Raw genomic sequence first — 24,077 nt, forward strand, 5'->3', positions numbered from 1 at the left:
AAAACAAAATATGTAAAATTAATTATTAATTATTTATTTATAATATTTTTTAAGATATTAATTTTCTAATTATTTAATTGTTTCATAGACTTTATTACTATTTTTATTATTATTTTAATTCTTCATAATTTATTTTCAATTTATAAATTTATACATACTTTCTAATTTTAATAATTATTTTTTATTTTTTATAATTTTTATTTATATTTTTTAGTTATTTTAATAGTTTTAAGATATTAATTTATAAGTTTATATGTATTTTTCAATTTTATTCTTATTTTAATAAATTATTTTTTATCTTTATAATTTATTCATATTTTTTATATTATTTTTTAATTTAATAATTTATTTTTATGAAATAGTTAAGCCTATGTGCAAATTATTTATTTTCATTATTATCCCAAAAGTCTGATTTATTTTAATTCTCTTTACTTATAATTGTTAAAAATAGTTAAGTCTGTGATTTTTTTATTGGCATAATGGGTAATTATGTAAAATTTAAAAAATAAAAATTTTAATAAAACAAAAAATTAAAAAGGGGGATTTAAAGTAAAAGTGACATTTTTTAGTATGAGGGATGTCACCTCCACCCTTTTGGTAAGTATGAATTGTATTAATAATTGTTTTGGTGTCAGAACGAGAGAGAGAAAAGGAGGGGGAATAAATAAATTCAACCCTTACTATTGGCAATTATTATTATTGCCAATGTGACTATGTTTGGACTCTGTCACTTTTTAGGTTACATTTAAAAACTCAACAGAAGGGCAATCAGCGAATCTCCTTTCTTTTTTTTTTTTTTCTTTTCTTTTCGATTGACTGGATTCAGGAATACTGATGCCATATTTAATTGACTCTCAATATATTCAATCTGTATAGACATTTATATCAATTATAATTTATGTCCCATTCTATCAAGTTTTATCTTGATGCATTACTTGACCTATATCTAGACGTCATCTAACTCATTTATCTGTCAAAAGCAGTAATTGTAGTAGTGTGAGAGTTGTCTATCCAAATATAATATTGTTCAATACTATAACAGTAAGATGAGCCGAGATCGGGCCGGTGGCATGGAGACCGGTTTTTATTAGGGCAAATTTGTGTTCATATCATTCTAACAGTTTTTTTCAATCTTATATTAGAAACATCTCTTCATGAAATAAAGCATATAAATATAGAGAAATTTTCAATGGAAAGGCAGTAAAAACTGTCCGAATGGACTTTGTCCTGACCGAAGCCAAACTTGGTGGCATGATGGTTAAGGCAGTTTAACCAGTTGTGTGCACTTCATCCATTGGTAAAGCTTCGCTTTGTACAACCTAACTACTTTGCCTTGATATTTAATGGTGGTCTAATTATTCGTTTACGTGGAGTTTCTGATGATTTAATGGGACCGTTCTCGTTACAATAATGCATGAGAACTCTACTTGTTCAAAATTTTATTCTAATGCTGCATTGTCGGTTGTCATCGATCAGATCGGGACGGTTGAACTGTCAGTAAACCGGATTAATGGTGTTTAGATCTTCTTCTTATAAACGCTGAATTGGTCAAACCTACTTTAAATATTACATGTGCTTATTTTAAACTTAATTAAGATGATTAATTAGAAAGTATCACCAATTCAGAATTCAATCCATGACCCAGAGGCCCAAGCGATTGTTGTGTGTGGAGTTCGATTCTGACACTAGCTAGGTGCATGATGGTTGAGAGTAGAGTGTGATCAGCTCAAGTTAGCAGCTCAACTATGTAGGTATGAATCTCTAGATATCAAATAACTAGTAGCTAGAGAAAATACTCTTTTAACTAATCTACAGACAATTAGGCAATGTTTGGAAAGAGTATAAATATTATGTATAATGTAAATACATACAAAATATAAGGTTTTTCACTCTATAAATTTGTATTTGACATTTTCCAAAGTTGGAAAAAGTATAAATGAAAATATATACAGCATAAATACATACAAAATATAAGTTTTTGCATTCTACATATTTGCATTTATACTCCTTCCAAACTCAGACTTAGAGGTGAACATGTATATTCATCCCATTGAGCACTCGGTGTAATCATCACAGTGAGGAAAAGAGACAAAGGGTAAAGATGAAAAAGAAGAGTCCGACTTCGATTTGGGCAAAGCCCATTCCAACAACCTTTACAGCTTTACGTTGAGAATATCTCTATACTTATTTATTTTATGGGAGATATTCCCAGTACAAGATAGGTTACAAGGGGCTGCTTGGATGGTGCTGTCATGACAGAAGCCGAATTGGAAAAAGAAAGTGGAAAAGTATGGACAGGCCCATTGCAGAATCTGATTTCTACTGCCGATCTACAATATTTCAAAAGGTCAGGGCTGAGTACCTGCCCGTAAATTAATATCAATTCCCCAAATATAATTTAGGCTTATAAATTCTGACCTTGAACTGAACCCTCATTCTCGCAGAAGAAAAGCCAGGGCTGAGTACCGTACGTTTATATGAAATTGTAATGTATCTTTCCATGTTTAAAATCATTATTTTATTTGTAATTGTCGCCTTCTAATGAGCTAGCAGTTAGCTTTAATTTCCCCATTTCTGAAAGATGCTTTCGACCTCACTTACTGTATATCTGTGATCACTACTACTGTACCTAATAAAAGGAGCATGTAAAATGAGATTAATTAATCCGCTGAGGTCAAGTTACACCCAGATTTTAATTTGTTTTAGTTTATTTTGTCGTCCATTTGCCTGGACATGTGGCAGTAGGTAATATTTTCAAATGAATATTGTAAAAACAAAATAATGATCGAGGTCCTGTAAACTGGTCTCTATCACCCACACGTTTTTTAGTAGTTTTTTTTAAACATATCGATTGGTGGGGTGACATTTCTCATCACTAATTAATAATTGCTTTCTTGGCGGAGTGCTTACTCTGTATCAATGTGTAAAAGAGCTACCAAGGAGATGAAGATATAAGAATATTAGCCATCGTAAAGTTTGTCCTATTAACAACCACGTGTCAATCTAAGGAGAACCAATGGAAACCCTTGTTTATGAGATAAACAAAACTCTTCAATCCACGTTGTATTCATTATAAATGATTTTATATTCATTTCTACCATACCTAATTAAACAAAGGGTATTATTTATTGTGATATCTCGACCGGTCTCATTGGATGAATTACTTAAATACTTCCGCCATGCAGTAACGTCAAGTGTGTTCAATAATATTGTCCAAACCACCATATCCAACAGAACCAAACTGAAGTTGCAGTTTCGTCTAGTAGCCCAGAAAATTTTTAAAATTTTGTTTATAGTTTTAGTACAATTTCAATTCTGAATTTCAGAAATCAGATCAGACTGTAAAATAAATTACTAATAATATATATTTCTTATCAAGGTTCTGAAAGGCCTACATATCAACGCGGGGCTGGGAAAGGCGTAGCCTAGCTCAGACTATACCAGCAAGGCTTAGGTCATGAGTTTGAGGTTTACACACTTTTCGGTATTTTGCCTATGTTGCTGCCAAATAAGGAGGGAGGGTAATAAAGTAATTTTTGGTGTCAGAGGTCGATGGGTCCAACTTGTTTAGAAGACGTCAGAGGCTTCAGGAGTTATCCCAGGGATATAGATTCTGACGATCAAGTTAGCTGAGAACTGTGAGGGTTGGACCAAGCAAAGGAGGAAATTTAGAGCTTAAGTCTGTGTGTCTTTACCTCAATGTGGAAGCCCCTTTTATAGCAGGAGTTGCCCTAGAAGTGGGGCAGTTGGGAGCAGGTGGCGGCGGTTGGTAGTGGTTGATGATGGATGGCCAGGATGCATCCGGCCGATGCCACATGTCAAGATCTGTAGATCGGCCAAATATTCCTACATCATTTGCGCCCCCACTCTCGAGACCATAGTGACTGAGGTCCGTTGGCGGATTGTGTCAAGGCCTCGGCTTTGGCTGAAGAAAGTATGGTAGATTCGCATGGAGGCGTTGGCCTCGGATGCAGATCTCTTCTAAGTGGTTGTGTGACTGCTCCTCCATTCATGCTTCACGTCAATAAAGGATAATTCTAGGCCAAAGGTTTGTGATCATGGCTCGTACGAGTGTAGGCTACATGCATGCATTGCATGTGCCCTATACATGTGCCCTATACAGGCGTTGACATCATCCGTCGTAGGCCCGTACGTAGGATGGGCACCGGGGTTGACTGATTGAGGTCGTGCATGAGACAACATGGGGGGGTCTGGTTTGGTGCATCCTTGACCCAGAGTCGATAATCGAACTAAACCTATCTCTTGGGGTCGTTTCGTCTCCCAAGGTCAGTGGGTCGTGGCCATTGGATCAATTGAATATGGACCGTACATTTTCCTTTAAATAGGGAGGCTGGTTTGAGCGAGACTTCACCATTTGCTCGAAACCTTTAGTCTTGGAGCTATCGAGGACACCTCGACTTTTCATAACCAATTCCTTAGATTTCCTTTCACTAATATCTTTAGCTAAAGAACCTTTATCTTCGACATGTCGGCCTCAGATTTTGGTTGTGAAGCTTACAACCTTCTCGACGAGAGTACTCCTAGCAAAACACCTAGTAGGGATGGGAGCGATAGTAGTGATTCTAAGAGCTCCTCCCGGGCATCCAATGTCCGAGTGCTGAGAGAGAGGGCCATGTCTCACAGGGCCGAGCGCGACCAACAGAGTGTGGACTCTGCCAATGAAAATATTGGTTCCACACGGTCGAGGGCCAACGCAACAGGAAATGTGGTTTCCATGAGCATTACTTTCAGTTTGGATTGTGGTTTCCCTTGCACCCTTAATTTTCGAGATTCTGAACCACTATAAGCTGACCCTTAGACAGCTCGCTCCCAATGTTGTGGGGACAATAGTGGCTATGTTGGTGATGGCCCATCTATCGAGATGTGTTTGTGACTTTGAACATATTTTGGAGTTTGTTCGCTTTGAGGAAGCATCTTGACAGGGAAAGGTGGACAACCCATCGTTTGTTTATAATCGAAAGAAGAAATTCTTCTTCGTTAGTTGCCCCTAAGGCTGTCCTTTCAATCTGGTTGGGGGAACCTAGATACACTGGTTGAGAGGATCGCGCCACACAACTGCAATGAGGAAAAGAACATGATGAATCGACTTCAGCTGGGCAGAATGATTCATGCCGAACCCTTGGTGAAGGAGGAGGCCTTAGTGACGGTTGGCCTTAGTCCTACCCCTGGTATGGACACTCCCGGTGTTTTCCAGTTGCGACATTACTTGAATCTCATTGCCGCTTTTCTAACTCGTTTGTTTTTCTTGTTGGTAGAAATGGAGAATAACCTGAAAGCCATTCTGCTAGCGAAGGCGGCCACGAAGTCTCGAAAGGGCCCGGACGAGGGGACGTCATGGAGGTAGAATGAAGAGAACCCACCTCGGCTAAGGGGTGGCGCCAAGGCCAGAAGGATGAAAGCGGTTGGCCAAAGGTGTCTGCAATTAGTAGGCTCCAAAGAAGGTCTCGATGAAGGATCGCCGGACCGAGGGCATTTCTGGAGGATCACGACCAGTGGCTCCTCATTCTTCGAACCCCTTAGAGGATGAGTCCTTGTTGCACCATCAGATGTTCTACCAGGTTTGGAACATCAATGAGGAGGACAACCTAAGTAATGTAGGCGTCGGCATGATTCCCTCAAGGGATCGCCAGTCTTGGACCCAACATTCTGCCCATGCCATCTTGGACACACTATTGGACAAGATAGCTGAGATAGGAAGAGATATTGTTTCCTCGGTGATGCTACTTTCTCCCTTAGTTAAAATTTTCCACCTAATGCAAAGTTATTCTTCCTTTGTAGGTGGCTTCTTGTAGAGTGGGCCTCTGCGTCAAAGTGGAGGTCTTGAAATAACAGTTGTGCCAATTGCAAGAAGAGACCGACTGTCTGAGGTGTCAGCTAGCCGAAGCGCAGGTTGGCGAAGAGGCTGCTGATGGGAATGCTCATGAGGAGTACGAGCGTCAGAAGAAACTTGAGGCCGATTTGGTAGCGAAGAAGGATTAGTTGAGGTCTGCGAAGTCCACACTAGATTCCATGGAGCAAAGGCTTCAGGAGGTGTCTTCTCGGGCCGTGGAGGATTATAATGCCTTGGGGAAGCACAAGAAAGACATGACCAAGTTCACCTCTACAGCCTACTTAGAGGGGTATAAGGACTGAAGAGTCCATGTGTCAAAGTTCTTTCCAAACTTTGATGTTAATTAGTTAGATCCCTTTGCCAAGAACCTGGAGGTTGATGTGGTGAACATGGCTGAGGATCAAGGCGACACTCACCAAACCATCAGGCAAGATGCAATGGCTGGAGAGAATATTGAGGCCGAGGTTCAGACTAGGGATGCCCAGTGAAAATATTTGTCCAGTGTCGAGGTGACCTTTTTCAATGGTTATTCCATGTACTTTTTTTTGTAGGGGGTTGATGCTTCTTCCATAAGAAGACTTTTTTGTAAAGACACTTGAGTTAATGGAACTTGAGTTTCTTGTCAAAAGATGCTTTTCTTCTCTTTGTTCTTTTGTGCAAGGGTCGATGCCTCCCCCAAAGAGGCATTTTTGTAAAGAAACTTGCTATTCTTTAATAAAGTATCTCTTTTTTGTGAAAGTGTTCTTTACTTAGTCTTTCATGAAGGCATTCCGTATTAGACTCTTTTAGGCCGAGGCTGATGTCACAAGTCGCTCGATAATAGTTGTCGAGGTCTCGGAACTTTTGGCTTAGTGAAAAAATTCCCTTTGCTTAGTACGTTGGTTTTGTGGTCGAGGTCATGAGTGGTTGTCTTAGTGGAGAAGTGTTGTTTACTTAGTGTGTCATTCGTCATTTTTTTTTTTAAGTAATTGGCTGACGTTGGCTCTTTGGCCTTCACAAAGACTCACTTCTTTAAGGATCTTTGAGGTCGAGGCTGGGGTCGTGGGCCATTTATCAACAGTTGCCAAGGTCCCGAAAACTCTTGCCTTAGTTAAATAAGGTCAAAAGGCAACTAAGTGTATGACTCACAAAGTATCGTATGCCTTGAGAAGACGTCCGGTTCGAGTGTGTAACATTAAGGAAGGTCATATGCTACAATTGGTCGGCCAAGAGGGCCGATATCTGGTCTGAGCGTATAACCTTAAGAAAGATTGTATGCTATGGTCGATCGGCTGAGGGGTCCTGGCGGCTAGAGGGGACGAGAATATTTACAAAAGGAAAGGTCCAAAGTGAGGGGAACTTGCACTTTTCATTTAAAATTTGACACTAAGTATTTACACTTCTATTGATAATACGTTCGGAGGTTTTCAGAGTTCCAGGTACGAGGCACTGGTCTTCCACCCAGGTATTCTAGCTGAAAGGTGTCGAGTCCTACTACTTGCTTGATTTTGTAGGGCCCTTCCTAGTTTGGGCCAAGCTTTCCAACACTGGCTCTGAATTGTCTTATCCATGATGTTGCCAAGGCCTCAGCTTTGACCCACTTAGTGAAGTAGTCTACTGCCATGACGAGGTGTCTCCTGTTTCCGTAGACAGAGAGAAAGGTCGAAGGAAGTTCATTCCCCATTGTGCAAAGGGCTAGGGGTTGTTGAGGGCCGAAAGGGTCGTCAGAGGCCGATGAAGGATGTTGGAGTGCCTTTGGCATCAGTCGTACTTATGTACCAACTCAATAGTGTTCTTCTAGAAGGCGTCCATGAATCTTAGTATCTCATACCCCGTGGTGGCATCGACGAGATGATCAATCCTCAACGAAACCCTAGCTATGTCATCAATGACTCTGGCCAAGGAGAGATGGGTATGGGGCTCAACCTATGGCTATTGCAAGGATGATGCTAGGGTGTCGCCTTCAAGATAATCTTTTAAGTGCCCACGGCAAATGAGGGACTCGATTTCGTTCTTAAGCTCGTAACCATCCTCAGTGTCGTGGCTAGTGTTGCGGTGGTACTTGCAATACTTCTTAGGGTTCCCCCTTCTCAGGTTCCTCTTCCATTTGGCTGGCCATTTCATGAATTCCTCATTCCCTACTCGCATCAATATGTGCATTCAGGAAGAGTTTAGTGGTGTGTACTTGTTGAAGGAAGGGGTCAGTGACTTCATCTCACCACCCTTGTTGGTGGGGCCATCATCGTGGCCATCCCTTTTCTTCCTTTTCTTGTCACTAGGCCTTGCTTCTAGATCTTGTAGGCATGGTGGGGCCGTCACCACAGCAATCCCTTTCTTTCATTTTCTTGTCACTAGGCCCTGCTTTCGAATCTCATAGGCATTTGTTGGCTTCGGCCTCCTTGATGGTGATATACTTTTGGAAATGGACCAATTAAGGGATCCAAGCCAATGGCCACTAATGACCACGTGCATAGAGACGAAGGGGTCGAGGTCCTTGACTTCGAGTTCTTCATGGTTAAACCTCTTCATATACACCCAAAGGCTCTCCTCGCGCTACTGCTTAACTGGCATAAGGGAGATAATAGTCTTCTAACACCGTCAACTACTCACAAGTGTCGAGTGCATGCTGCTCCCTTGAATGTGACATAGGAAGAGGTCCATGAACTGTTTCCAAGAGTCGATGGAGTGTGGAGGTAGTGTCGAGTGCATGCTGCTCCCTTGAATGTGGCATGGATGGCTTAGTACATGAGGGCACCGGAGCATCCGTGCAGGCGCATGAGGTCCTAGAATCTTTCCAAGTGGTCATCGGGGTTTGTACTCCCATCATAGGTCTCTAGCGTCAAGGCCTTGAAATTTAGCGGAAGGGGCTCGAAGATGATGGAATCCACGAAGGCCTCCATCCGGGTGAATGAGGCATAGCAACTGGCGGAGGCATCACCTCGGCCCTCCTTTACTTGCCGAAGTTGATCCTGAATGGCACCAATTTGCACCTGAATATCTTCGAGTTGTTGTTCGATGTAAGGCATTGTTGCTTTGGCTTGGTACTAATTCTCTCTTACTCGAACGTCGACACGTCCTAGGCCTTACTAGCATGATGATCGTTGAGGAGGTTGCAGAGGTTGGAAATTTGCTAGGGAGAGGTACAATGCTGGCCTCCCGCCCCTAGGGGATTGTAGTGGCCCAAGTGCCCGCCATCATCCCGATTGGTCGCACCCTCAGCTGGGGAGCCAAGGGGTTTTGGAATGGGGCTTGCTAGCCTGTTGGATGCTACTATTGGACTCCAAGGGATCAGTCCCCTCCAGGCCGCCTACGCACTGGCTTAGCAAGGTATGGGTGGATCGCTCGTCTTGTTGTCCATGGCTTCCGACAGGGCCCACCCTATGTCGGATGCCTTATGTTGTTCAGCCTTTGGGAATGGTGTCATGCTTGTCAGCCATTTCGAAGATATTGGTTGATTAGTTTAGGTTTGTTTTTCTTAGGGAAAAGTTTTGAAGATGTTTCCCATGGATGACACTAATTGTTGTTGTCAAATATGGAGCTGAGGGCAATAAAGTAATTTTTGATGTTAGAGGCCGATGGGTCCAACCAGCTTAGAGAAAGAAGACATCGGAGACCATGGGAGTTTCCCCAAGGGCATAGATTCCAACAATCAAGTTAGCCGAGAAATGTGAAGGGTCAGACCAAGTAAGAGAGAAAACTTAAAAGTTAAGTCTGTGTGTCTTTACCTCAACGTGGGAGCCCCTTTTATAGCCGAAATTTTCTTAGAAGAGGGGCAGTTGGAAGCAGGTGGCGGCTATTGGTAGTGGTTGATGATGGATGGCCAAGATGCATCCGACCAATGCCACATGTCAAGATTTGCAGGTTAGCCAGATATCCATACATCGGCCTTAATGTAGAAGGCTTGAGCGGCTTGCTAATTTTGCATGTATAAATTTATTATTTATATAGGTGTAAAATAGAATTAAGGTTCACTCACTTAAGAATTGAGAGTTTTGCACTAAAGAAACTAAACTTTAGGAGGCTCTCCTCATCATACAAAGAATAAACTTGACTGTTTGACGAGAGAAGAAAAAGGCAAAGATTAATAGAGTTAGGGTTCAATATAATGGTTGTAATTCTGATAGATTAGACAAAATTTTGTCACATAAACCCAACGTTCAATCATGTGTTGAGTCCGTTTGTGCTGAATTATATATCTGACTGGATATGGTCTTCTCTATTTAGTTCAATAAATTTCATTTGATTACCAAGAAGAGTAATAGATTCACTATTTCTATTGTAACTTTTATAAGCCAAGGGAATTTTAGATACTTGGATTACCAATTTAATTTTCTATTTTTTCTTTAACAATTTGATATGGGATGTTAGTCGCTCGCCTGGTTATCGATTTCTGTCTATGTTACAAAACTTACAAGGTCTGTCTCACATGACTTATGATACTACTCTAATTGGATATAGAGGCAATCAGCCCAAACATCAAATGCATTTAGAATTATATCGTTCTAAGATTATATATATTGGAAAAATTTGGCTATTGGGGACCAACATCCTGGGATGTTGGGAACTTTTAAGGCATCACATATATATTGAAAGGGTTTGGGGAAAGATTAATCCATATTCTTTTGATCAAAAATATAAGCAGGGGAATTGGCACACAGCATAGGCACATCCTAATTATGTATTAGGAACGCAAGGTGTCAATTAGCTGATTGGGAACATATCCCAATGACAAGTAAGGGAAATGTTCCTAAAGGATGGCAATTTTTTCCATTTTCAATGGTGATTGTTTTGGTGGGGCGAAGATAGGGACGGGGATTAATAGGAATCCCCAATTGGGGTTGGCGTTGGGGATGGGGATTGAGGTCCCCACCCTGCCCTGACCCCAAGCAGGGATTATTATTTATATTAAATGTGTATATATATATATCAAAATATATTTAAACATTATTTATAATTTAAAATTTTTATTTATAAAAATTTGGGGATTCGAGTCTCCGCGAAGAACCCATCCCTGGCGGGGATTAAGAACAAAGATAGAAATTAATTTCAGAACCGGGAGCAGAGACGAAAAATATGATCCCCGCCCTGAAACCACCCCATTACCATTCCTACCAATACATGCTGAGATGTGCATGTGGGCCTACGGAGTGTGCCTCAATGTGAACTCTAATCAAAGCAATGAATGGATTCACTTGTCATGCTCCTTCCTCCATAAGAACATGTCTTATGCATATGTAGTGGGTTTTAATTTTATAACTTTTATGGACCCGAAGACAAATATCCTCTTTATATAGTATTAACTTATTGTATGCACAAATAGATGATTCTTATAATGTCCAGATTTTGGAAAAAAAATATTATTTTAGCAGAATTTAAACTCATGTAACCATATAAAATTATATAAAATATCAATTATATGTTTTTTATATCTTTATTGTTTATGGATTATATCTCTAAAATTTTAATTATTTTTACAATTTTAATTATTTATTCTGCTTGAGGCTTACTTCTCATAATGCCTTGACGACACCCAACAACTTGCCTTTAGAATGGAGAATGGCCTAAAGTGTATTGAAAACGAGATCAGGCTGTAATATATTTATTTTTATATTAAAATGATTTGGCTGATCTGAAAATTTTTCAAATTATAATTTTCTAAATTGGTCTGAGATTTTCTCAAATTTTTCAAATTTTAATTTTTTGCATATCTAGTGATTCAACTTGTTTTATGAATTTTTTTTAAAAAAAAAACATATTTGACGATTTTGAAACCAAGCAATATTCAATTTCACGCCTCGTGTGAAGCAAAATTTCTTGTCGGTTAGTTTTTATTGTCAAAAAGGCGTTCTGAGAAGGCTTAATCCCAACCGAACTGGGTAGTTGGTAATGTTTCCTATTGATTGTAAAGGAGACTTTAGAATCCAACTTGCACAAGGTTAGGAGGTTTTGGGTTTGGGTGTTTGCTGTTCCCGTTGTGTAGCCATGGAGCGAAGGAAGAAGAAGATAGGAATAATAGAAAAGTAGAAATTACGTAACTAACCAAATATAATTTTTAACCAATGAATCACCCATCAGAGTGAGACCTCTCTCTCTCTCCAATCTCTGGTGCAACAATTCCAGTTTACGCAGTGAAAATCGACAATACAAATATAGGGCTAGAAATTAAATAGGGCTGTAAGTCAGTAACTAGGTCGGTTTAAGGTAGAATCAGTCTCAAACGGATTATTAATAGGATAAAAGAATGGATCCCGAACCATTCCGATTATTAGGTCTATAAACGGAACGAATTCGAATTGAATCAGATTAAGTTTGAATTCGAATTTGATTGTAAAAGTAATGATTTGAATTCGATTAAATACCATGGAGAGACGGAGGGGAATGAGGGAGAACCGGGGCAAACGAGATGGAGTCGCAGAGATGGGGGAGATGATAAAAATAGGGTAAATTTCTTAAACTACATTTATAGTTTAGTTAATTAACTAAGTATACCTTATTGTTTAGAAATTAACTAATACTATCCTTACTATTTTTGATAATTGACTAACTATACCCCTTATCGTTAGAATCTGTTAATATTTCATCAAAACTCATTCGCACGTGATATATATTTTTTAAAACTCAATTTTATCCTCCACTTCCCTCACCCTCTTTCTCTCTCCCCTTCTTTTTCCTGTTGGGTTCAGTCCTCTCCCTGCCTCTTTCTCTACGGTTCGCCGCTTTGGTTAGACCGCCACCGGCAGCCTCTTTCCTCTCGCCGTCAGAAACCCTGTTGCAGGGCGGTGGTATTCCTAAGCTCATAACACTTCTAGTGTTCATCCGCAGAATATTTGGGAAGGAGATTGGTCGGTTGCCAGGTCCTTGACCATATCATAGGTCTTCTTCAAGAACAAAGGAGGACCTGCATCGTGCTAACCCTCCATGGGTTGCAGCGGCATCATCTTGAACGGCAAGACTGATGAAGATTTTTGAGAAAACGATGACGAAGGCAAGACCCTGCATCATCCTCAACGATAAGACCAATAAGTCAAGACCCTGCTTTACATTCCTCTTCAAGCCGGATGATGAAAATTTTTGAGAAATCTTTTTTTTTTTTTTTGAGAATCTAAGATTTCCAAAAATCCCCAGATCAACAAATCTGAGATTTACATCTTTGTGTTTTCCGGCAATCTGAATCGCCTCAAAAACTTGCCGCTGTTCCTCTCCACCCGGTGCCATTTGTCATTTTCTTCATGCTCCCTGCTCCTCTCTTCACTAATCTGCAGGACCCTTCCCTCCTCTACTTCCACCTTCACTTCTTCCTTCTTCAGCCCTGGAAGATCAGCCTTGAATACGTGTGCTTCTGGGGTTTCCTTCCAATCGATGCAGACACTAACGAAGGCAAAGGTTTTTCGAGCCGAATTGGGCACAGAGCTGAGGGTTGTGCTAAAAGGGAAGCCCTCGAAGGGGTCCCAAATATCCAGAGAAAATGGGTCGAAGATGTTGCTTCGTCGTTCGCCGAAGATGCTAGAAATGAGCGACATTCTTCTTTGGTGGTGTTGTCTTTAGCTTAGAAATGTTGGACTTAATAGAAACTTGGATGTCGATTACAGAATATGAAACCAATATTGGAATACTGATGAGAAGGCTTTTGAAATTGGTAATCAACGATGGCTTTAGTAGAGAATGTATTCCATATTTATAGGCATGGAGAAGGTAGGTCTCGAATGTTCGGTGTCTTTCTCACCGTTTCTAGATATTCGACCGATCTGTAATCTTTTAGCTCCAAAGAAAAGCCCAATAGAGGTTACCAAATTCTGAAGAAGAAAAGGAGCCAAAGTGGTGGCTGAGTTCTCCATCGTCGTCCTATATATCTGGTTCTGGTCTGAATGTATGATTCTTCTCCCTTCGCTGGTATCATTTTTGAACTACAATATTTAGTTGATTTATGTATGTGTAAATATGGGTTAGACCACCACCGACAGACCCTTTTCTCTCGCCGTCAGAAGCGGCAACGGTGTTCCCCTTTTTCTTGTTTTATTTTGAAAAATTGAAAAAGAATAAAGGGAAAAATCATCTTTTTAATCTTTCTGTTAACCGGCGTTAACAGTAAAGAAAGTATTAATTAATTATAAAAAACAGTGAAATAGTGTTAGTCAATTTTTAAACAGTAAAAATACATTTAGTCAATTAATTAAACCACAAAAATATAGTAGAAACGGAGTAGCAGAGACGTAGAGAATGAACGACCACCTTCATCCCTCACCGCTATTGGTAAACGAAAAATCGAACTGAGTGGTCTTGTCACTCAAATGATAATCCAGTTTTTTGTATTTTGTAAGAGATATGTTAGAAAGCATTAAATTATTTTGAAATTTTTATTTATTTATTTAAATAATAAATTAAAATATAATTTTTTATAATATGATCTTAATAAAAATGATAGTAAAATACCTAAATTGTTTATGTGTTAATAAATTAAACATTTTTAACAAATAGTATTGTTTGGGTTATGGTTGAATTAGCCCTGGGTGCCACATGGCAACCTCTGCGGCCATCTTATCTCTTCGGCAACATCAACACCACGTAGGATGGATAAGTGCGACCAAGAAGAGGAGCCCCATACGGATAAGGAGGACAGCTCCGTCGGGGATTAGGACTTACCCCGAAGACCTCGGCGGACAACTTCCTCCCGACAACCCTGGAAGCTTCATCCGAATCAGACACAAATCTTCAGCTATAAATATGTAACCTCCACTCAAGATAAAGGACTTTTGACTCTTCAGACTTCATACTGTTACTCATTTTCTTCTCGGACCGACGTTATTCTCAACTGCTCGACCCGACCACCCATCTCTTCCATTACTGATTTGAGCGTCGGAGTACCTACCCAGAGAACAACTCCTCGAGCCTCTGATTCTCTTTCTTGGTTTCATATCTTGATCTTGGTGCGCGGCTTCATCCTTCCACCTTTGCTTCACCAGTTGGCAGGACTATCTGACTATGATCTTGATTCAGAATACCTTGGATCAGACAGCATCAGATTGGCGTCGTCTATGGGAAACGTACGAGAAGTCATTCCCAAAACTCCTGCGCAATCAAGAACCATGCCAAGAAACACATTCGACCACTCTGCAGCTCAATCCCCATCTCGGGGATCTCGTTCTCACCGCAACTTTCCACCTTAGAAGACCCCAACAGCAAGCCACTATCGACCCTGTGGAGTTCCAGGCGATGTAGCAAAAGGTTCATCAGATTCTTGCTATGATGCAGACGCTAGGATTGCTAGCACAGGCTCCCAAGACTATTTCCCCTTACGCCTGGCCGAGTTGGAACACAGCCAAGCTGACAAAAGCACGACTCCTCCAACGGTCCGGCCCATGGAACCTCACAACCATCTTGCCAAGGAATTAGTCTTCGTACAGGAAATCATGGACGAGCTCCCTCCGGCCAGCTGGCGACCTCCGCAATTCGAGAAGTACGATGGAGCTATAGACCCCAACGATCACGTTGAAGGTTTCAAAGCCCTGATGATGCTACATGGCTCGTCCGTGGGGTCGCTGTGCAAAGCCTTCGTTGCCACCCTCAAAGGAGTTGTTGATGTGTCCGAAAGAGCGTCGTAAAACACCCCGGAACACCAGTTTAAACATTTATAATTTTTACAATTTCTCAAACAACTACTAACGTAGTAAATGGGTGAGAGCGAGACGTATCCATAGGGAAGAAAGTGAAAAATTAATATATATACTTAGATTCGGACAAGAGAATGCAATTGGGAATGGCAGAAAATACAAAAATAAAATTTATTATTGCTAAAATTAAATGTTTCGAATTTAAACAAGACAATAAATAAAAATCAGAATTTGATAAAGTATGGGAATCAACAAAGAAAATAAAAGAAATAAATAAATAAAATGATCCAGAATCTGGATCCGGGCATCTGTCCTTTCTACAAAACAGACGTATGTTTGTTTTGTAGCTGCAGATCGGCCAGACAACTTGCAGAAACCCCTCATGACAAGAACCATGTGTCTGTCCTTTCTACAACCATTGAACCCCTCGAGACACCTTAGCCTTGAACCGAACAAATTCAGATCTACAAAACAGAGAAATGAACAAGAATTAAATCTAAAAGATTGTAGAAATAAAAATAAAATAAAATAAAATAAAGAAAAATAAAAGAATGGTTGATCAGATCCAATGGCGGTAGTTGCATAATGGTTGAAGAACCCTTAAACTCCTCAAGAAACCTTAGCCTTGTTAACTGGGTGAATTGACCAACCCCTTCTCCAGGGCCCTTAGGGTCCTTTTTATAGAGAATGGTGGATATAATTGGAATTAGAGAGAAAGAGGGGAGCGATAGCTGGGTTTTAGCAAAAATATGGGTGCCCTAGGGTTTAGAATGAAGGGTTAAGATGGTTCTAGGGTAATCCTAAGGCTGAAAAAAAAAAAGGATAAGGCACCCAATATTATGTAAGGCTGAGATTTAATGACTAAAGGCTGAATGGTGAAGACTAGAAGTTAGGTGGCTCCTAAGGTTAGAATGCTAAAAAGATAGGGCCCTATAATGGATGGTGAAGATTAGAAGGGATGGAATGTGAGGATTTAGCAATTAGGGGTGGTTAGGGTTTGTTGAGAGTGAAAAGAATGGGTTAAAAGGCACCCTAGGGTTTGCTAAGGCGTGGGGAGCATGTTAATACAGTAGGAGGGGCGCCAAATTGGGTTTAGCAGTTAGGAGGCGCCCTCTTGCTTTCAATTTTTCACAAAAATACCCCCTCTCTCAGCTGGACTTCACACCAGCTTCCCAAAATCTACATTTCAGCCATGAAAACTCCAATTTTCCCTAGAATTTGCATAGAGACCCTTAGAGGCCACAACATTGCATTTAACTGAAAAAATGATACACTTTGACTATTCTAAGGCTGAAAATACCCCTGAATTGATGCCCTTAGGGCATCGAAATGCAGGGTTATCACACCCCCAACTTAAACATTGCTAGTCCCTTAGCAATGCAGCCATAAAATTACGCTGAGTATATAGATCTTTCCCATTATAAGGTCATCCCTAACAGAATTAATCAAGCATCCTGAATTCAGTATTCTCAAACTTTGTATAGATCGGTATTGGGCTTTAGGGGTAAAACTGTCTTATTTTGAATATTACAGAAACATGCTTAAAAATCTTATTTACCCTTCCATTTAAAGACTATCTTGATAAAATGAGATTGATTTAAAATCAAACAGGTATTCTTCTTATCGTTTTTGACAATGGATTTCTACCCCTGAACTTGATATGCATACTTATTTTTTGTTACCCTCCACCGTTTTATGCGAATCCCAACACTTGCCTTAGGTGAAGAGACCCAGTTACTAAGTGTTAGGTAGGTATCTTTGGCATTCCCTTTTCCGTTTGACGCGAATCTCGACACTTGACTTAAGTGAAGAGACCTGGTTAGTAAGTCTAGGGTATCCATTGACTTTTTATTCCTCTTTTTTTCTCTTTTTTTTATTTTGGAAACATTGTTCAGGGTAGTCCACTGTTTCTAACAATTTTGAAAAAATTTTGTCTAATTTCTCAATATTTCTCTCATTATCTTGGTAGGGGCAAACTTTGGAGTATTTTCCAATTTCTAAACGGTTTCGACAATATTCAAACAAGACCAATTTTGACTCCTATCACTTGCTACCAATTTCTACAAAATCCAATATTCTTTTATCAGTTTCCTTAACTTTTTCTATTTGAGAATCTCTTTTAATGAAAAATTTTAAAAATTTCAGTGAAATTTTAATTCTCCATCTTTAAAGGCTTAGCTTCACAATTTTTTTTTTCAATTTTTCTCTCTCTTTCCTCACCCCCCAATTTAAATGTCATTGTCCCTAATGGTATGATTAGAATGATGCAAAGAAGATTTGGGTCAAAGGGAACAACGAGTAGGGTTTTCCTAAGGGCTTCAAGGTATGCCACCTAGTCTCGAATCAATAAAATAAAATAAAAACTCTAATACTAAAAGTAACTGAAATTGACGTTGGGTTGCCTCCCAACCAGCGCTAAGTTTACCGTCTTCAGCCAGACACATTCACGCATTATTCCCATCTATACTCCCCAACTCACTTTCATCTTCCGACAGACAGGGTTCAGATTGGGCTAACCATGGGGTAGACAGGGCCTCTAAAAGATCATCAACTATATCCACCTTGCACTCATCTTCCCCTGGGTTTGGATACTTAGAGGTACTAAAAATTTTTAACCAGACTTTCTGCTCCCCTAATGAAATGTCCATTTTTCCCGATTTACAGTTGAGATTTGTATCGGCCATTGCTAGAAATGGACGTCTTAAGATTATGAGGATGTAGTTCAATTCCTCGATTATGGTCATGTCTAGGATAAAATCCAATGGGAAGTGACAACCCTCTACCCTGACCATGACATCGTCAAGAAATGGTCGTTGCTAGAAATCGAGGAGTGTTGACTGACCAATCAGCGAGTTGCAGAATTATTGGGGTTGATTTTAACTCGCTGATCTTGAACCTATCATAAATGGATGGAAGCAGATTTATATTGGCCCTAAGATCCACTAGTGCCCAATCAAAGGTGATTCCAGTGATGACACAGCTTATTAGAGACGCACTAAGGCCTTTCATGTTCCGGGGGAGTTGATTTAGGAGAGTTGCACTAACATTTGCCGAGAGCATCATTTTTTGTGGGGCCAATTGTGGCTCCATCATTTGAATACACAGCTCTCTCAAGAACTTGGCATAGGCCGGGACATGTTGGATCGCATTGAGAGGAGGGATGTCAATATGGACTTTTCGGCTTTCTTCGTTGTGAGTTTCTTTGTTCTTTAGTACTTGCCCAACTGTGAATGCAGTTGGAAAAGGAACTACGGGTTGGTTTACTATAGGCTCTTCTTCTAAAGTTTCCTTTCCTTCTTCTTCTCCCCCCAACTTAGGGTCTTCCTGCTCCTTTTCATTAACTCTCTTTTTCTCACACGAGTCCTCTAAAATCCTCCCACCCTATAAGGTTGTAATAGCCTTGGTATTTTCAAGCTGAGGGGCCTTAGGAGGTGGTTGAACTTGTTGTGGAGGAAAACCCGATGGTTGATTTCTAGGACTCACAACTGGTTGACTTGGTAATTGCCTTACTCATCTCCTCTTCTTGGCTTCGACTAGCTGTCTTATTTGGCTTTCTAATCTATCGATGGACTGCTACTGATTTAGGATCAACTTCTAAAGCTTCATGAATTGGTCATCGATGGTACGGGTTTGAGGAGGTTATGGGTAAGCCTAATATGGTTGAACCGGTTGGTTCCTAGGGTACACCTGCTGGAATGAACTCTGTACTTGTGTCCTCTAAAAATTTTGGTGGGCCATTGAGTTAGATAGGTTGTATTGGGACTGTGTATAGGTTTGACATGGTTGAGCCGGTGAAGTCCCATGGTAAACATTGTACTCCTAGTGGGTCTGTGCTTTAGACCACTGAGAGTGCATATCTGGTAGGGGGTTTTCTTGGACTTGGGCCCTATAATTGAAATTGGGATGATTTTCCCACCCAAGGTTATATGGACTAGAGAATAGGTTAGCATTGGGTTGGAAAAATCTATTGGACGCATATACTTGGTTTGGAATAACTAGTTGATAGGGGCCCGCTGTAGGGTTCCGACCGAAGACTGAGGACCCTACCCCCAACATACAGGAACTTCACACCCTTGAACGCACCTCAGTCTGAGATATTGATGCAGATCTGCAACCGAAGCTTCGTCAGATGGCCCGAGAAGATGAAGTTTCAAAACAACAAAAGAAGTCGAAATAAGTACTACAACTTACACCGAGACCATGACTACGAGACTGACAGCTACTGCGATTTGTGCCATCACCTTGTCAAGCGTAGGTACTTCAGCGGGTTCATAGACATCGAAGAACATAAGCCAAAGGAGGAAGCACGTTGGCCTGATGGACCTCCAGCCTGAGCTCCCCTAGTCGGAGTCATTGCAGTGATTTCCGGCAGAATGGCATCTAGGGGGGGGGGGGGGGGGGGGAGTAGCTTGGCCCACAAGGGATTCGATCACCTTCACCGAAGACAACCTCAGGGGGGTCCAGAACCCACATGATGACACCCTCATGATAACCACTGAAGTGGCTAACTTCGAAGTCCGACACATCTTGGTGGACACAGGAAGCTCCACTGACATACTCTTTAAAGATGCCTTCGAATAGCTCAGCATTAGTAGGGACCGTCTCACCCCGGTCAACACTCCCTTTATCGATTTTTCTGGAGACTCCCTTATTTCTCAAGGAAAGATCACCCTGCTTCTATTAATCAGAGATGGCGACATCACCACTACAATGATGGTTGACTTCGTCATTGTCTGAGTCCTCTCTCTGTACAACGCCATCCTCGGCCGACCGACCTTGAATGCTCTACGGGCCTTGGTTTCCATATATCATCTAGCGGTCAAGTTCTCGACCCCATATGCAGTAGACATAGCACGCAGAAACCAAAGGACCGCACGAGAATGTTATCTGAAGGCCTACCGAGGAAGGCCTCATGCTGTTGATACCCTTAGCACAGAGAACATGGATCTAAGGGACGAGTTGAGGACACAACATGGCTAGCTCGTCGAAGACCTCATCCAAGTACCGCTCTCTGACAAAGACCCCGAGAAGACGGTCCAGCTTGGACCCCTCCTGGAAGATCGTCTTTGAGAAGACATCATACAGCAGCTGAAGGACAATGCCAATGTTTTTGCTTGGTCGGCGGCCGACATGCCGGGGATTAACCCCAAGGTCATCATCCACCGTTTAAATGTCGACCCACGCTACCGACCCATCAGGAAGAAGAAGAAGAGTTTCACCCCGACGCCAGCTTGATGGTCAGGAAAGCCAACAGAAAATGATGAATCTGCATCGACTTCACCGACCTGAACAGTGCTTGTCCGAAGACCGCTTCATAACAGACCGAGGATTGTACTGCTACAAAGTGATGCCCTTTGGTCTAAAAAATACTAGTGCTACCTATTAGTGACTAGTGAATCAAGTATTCAAAGACCAGCTCGGCCATAATGAGGAAGCGCACATGGACGACATGCTAGTAAATAGAAAGAAAGCCAAGAAGAACCTATCCAATTTCAAAGAATTCTTTGGCACCCTCAAGAAATATTGAATGAAGCTGAATCCGACAAAGTGTGCCTTCAGGGTCGGCTCCGATAAATTCTTGGGGTTCATGGTCACATAGACAGGGATTGAGGCCAATCTAGAAAAGATCAAAGCGATCCTCGACATGCAATCACCTCGGATCACAGGCCAATCCCTCAGCAAGTTCATGTCAAAGTCCGTGAATCAATGCCTACCCTTAAAGTGGATCGTGTAGTGTGAACGGTCCTTCTAGGAGTTGAAGAGGTACTTGAGTTCACCACAGCTTCCAAATGCTTATCGACCAGCCCCTTAAGCAAGTCCTGTAGAGGCTAGAAGCATTTGGCTGCCTAGTCAAATGGAGTGTGGAGCTGTGCGAGTTCAACATTGACTACATACCTCAAACCGCCATCAAAGTTGAGGCCCTAGCTGACTTCCTGGTCGAATGCACCTTCTCGGCATAAGACCCAACTGTAGCACCACTAATTTGGACTCTTCACCAGGAGGGCTCATCCAACCAACAAGGCAACAGAATTCGTATTCGACCGATTAGATATTCGAATTATCCGAATTCAATTCGATTATATCGAATATTGAATTAAAAATCGGATTTTCGAATACCGTTGACACCCCTACATTTCAGCGACAACCCTGCTCATCCTACTTGTTCACCAAGGTATGTCGTGGATGGACCCCATAACTCAGTATCTACAAGGTGGAACACTGCCAACTGACCGAATTGAAGCAAAAGGGCTCGTACACAGGTCAGCCCGGTATTGGCTCATCCAAGGACAACTCTACTGTCGGTCATACACTCTCCCCTACCTAAGGTGTCTCCTCCCAACCGACGCCGACTACGTCCTCAGGGAGATACATGAAGGTATTTGCGGAGATCACCCCGGAGCCCAAACCTTGGCTTACAAGGCACTTCGGCAAGGTTACTTCTAGCCCACCATGAAGTAGGATGTAGCTCAGCTCGTCAGGAAGTGTGGCCGTTGTTAAAGGCACTCCAATCTCCACCATTAGCTAGCAACTCCTCTAACGTCCATCACAAGTTTGTGGCCCTTCGCCCAGTGGGGAGTGGACATCCTCGGACCTTTCCTTATTGCAGTAGGGCAAAAGAAGTTCCTCCTCGTCGCAGTAGAATACTTCACCAAATGGGTGGAGGCTAAACCCTTGTTATGCATCACCGCACAAAATGCCTGGAATTTCTTTTGGCAAAGCATAATTTACCGGTTTGGCATACCTTTGGTCCTCATCACTAACAACTCCCAGTTCACTTATTAGAAGTTCGAAGCCTTCTGCGTCGAGCTGAAGATAGATCACCAGACTACGGTCGTTCATCAACTACAGAGCAATGGACAGACCGAAGTGGCCAACTGAACCCTACTCCAAGGCTTGAAGACCAAAATTGACAAGGCCAAGGGAAGGTGGGTTGAAGAATTGTCGAGCATTCTCTAGGCGTATAAGACTACGCTATGGACAACTAATGGAGAGACTCCGTTCAGCCTAGCGTACGAGGCTAAAGCAATGATCCACGTAGAAATGGGCTCCCCAACTCTCCGGGCCAAGCTCTACGACGACGAGTAGAACAGTGAGGACCTTCGTGCAGAGTTTGACCTAGTGGAAGAAGCCCGCGACCAAGAGTACCTCAGAATGGCAATGCAACAGCACCGGATAAAAAGTCATAGTACCTGTGCCAGGAAAAGGGAAGCTCAAACCAAATTGGGAGGGACCAATACAGAGTGACCAGAGTCCTCGGACCGAGAACCTACAAGTTGGAAGACCATGATGGGTAGCCCATTCCGAGGAGCTGGAACACAAGAAATCTGAGAATGTACTATCAATAGCTCAGATTAAAGAACAAAAGGGTGAGAATAATGGAATCAAGGGAGAGAGAAATAGAGAGAAAAGAGATTACCATCGTTGCTAGAAGTTGTAGCAATGAGCAGTGATGGTGATGGTTTCAATAAACCCAAAAGCAGGGGAGGATTGAGGCAGAGTAAGAAGGAAAAGAAAAGGGAGGGTGAGAAAGAGAGAGGGGGGAACAAGAAAATAAGAGAACTTGATAGAGAAGATTTTCTCAATAGCCGCTACAAAGGAGAAGAGAAGTCACCTTTGTTCTGGGGGTTCTGGTTCATTAGTGGGTGATTCCGAGTCAAAAAATGGACAGTTGGGATGGGTCCCGGTCATAGAGAGGGGTTTTGCATGTCTGGGCCAATGAAATTTGCCAAAATAGAATCTTTTTAGATGGATGGGTAAATGGGGGTATTTTGACTGAAATTTGGCAGAGTGAGGTTTTTGGACATTCTAGGTTGATTGGTGGGGTCTGATTGGCCTGATGGACCCGAATTGGGCAGATTTGGAAGTGGTGTGATTCAGTCAATCTGGGGTCTAGAAACGAATCTTAGGGCGATGGAGGGGTAAACAAAGGTGTTTTGGGCTGAAATTTTATAGGTGGGTATTTTAGGGTATCCGGAATGTGGTGGTAATGTCTGATTGGTTTAGGGGAGTCTAGATTGTGGGAATTTAGGTCAATAGGATGATCCAAAATAGAATTTTAGTTTGATGACGGGGTGAATGGGGGAATTCTGAGTGGAAATTTGTTGGGTAGGTATTTTGGGAGGTTTTGAGTTTAATGGTGGTATTTGATCTGAGGATTGAGATGTACATGGGGGTTGGTTGGGGCCATTGGATTGGTATTAGATGGTTTTAACAATGGATTTTGGGGCTTTTGGGCTAAAAGTTGGGTTTTTGGGTGTTCTAGAGGAATTGGAACGGCTTGAGCTGAATGTAGACCAGTGCTAACAATGGTAAACCGTTAACAAGAATCACTATATCAATGAGCTGAATGTAGACGCAAGTTGTTAATGCAATAACCTCAACCTCACAAGCAAGGGGCACAACATCAAACAGTTCACACAAACAAAATGATTCTTAAGGAAAAACATTAGGGGGCCTCTTCAATGACTAGATTACATCAGTGGAGTTCATAGTCGGGATCATATTTCATGTGGAGGGTGATGGGTCACCAGTTACCTGGTCTTGGTTCTACCTTCGGCATGGTTGAATTAAGGGTTTGTTTGGTTCGTAGTCAGAATCAGAATCATAATGGCCTATTCCCATAATCTATTTGGTTTGGA

The 24,077-nt window shown here is 41.5% G+C and overlaps 1 protein-coding gene across 1 annotated transcript; it reads right to left on the reverse strand.

Moving 5' to 3' along the window:
- Window positions 1-12,972: 12,972 nt before the first annotated feature.
- Window positions 12,973-13,350, reverse strand: LOC104604658 (17.8 kDa class I heat shock protein-like). Its single transcript, XM_010269097.2, has one exon. It carries the CDS (start codon window positions 13,348-13,350, stop codon window positions 12,973-12,975), a length of 378 nt encoding a protein of 125 aa, XP_010267399.1.
- Window positions 13,351-24,077: the final 10,727 nt, after the last annotated feature.

The sequence above is a fragment of the Nelumbo nucifera genome, chromosome 1 (assembly GCF_055504915.1).
Source record: "Nelumbo nucifera cultivar China Antique chromosome 1, China Antique-T2T, whole genome shotgun sequence".
Classification (NCBI taxonomy): Eukaryota; Viridiplantae; Streptophyta; class Magnoliopsida; order Proteales; family Nelumbonaceae; genus Nelumbo; species Nelumbo nucifera.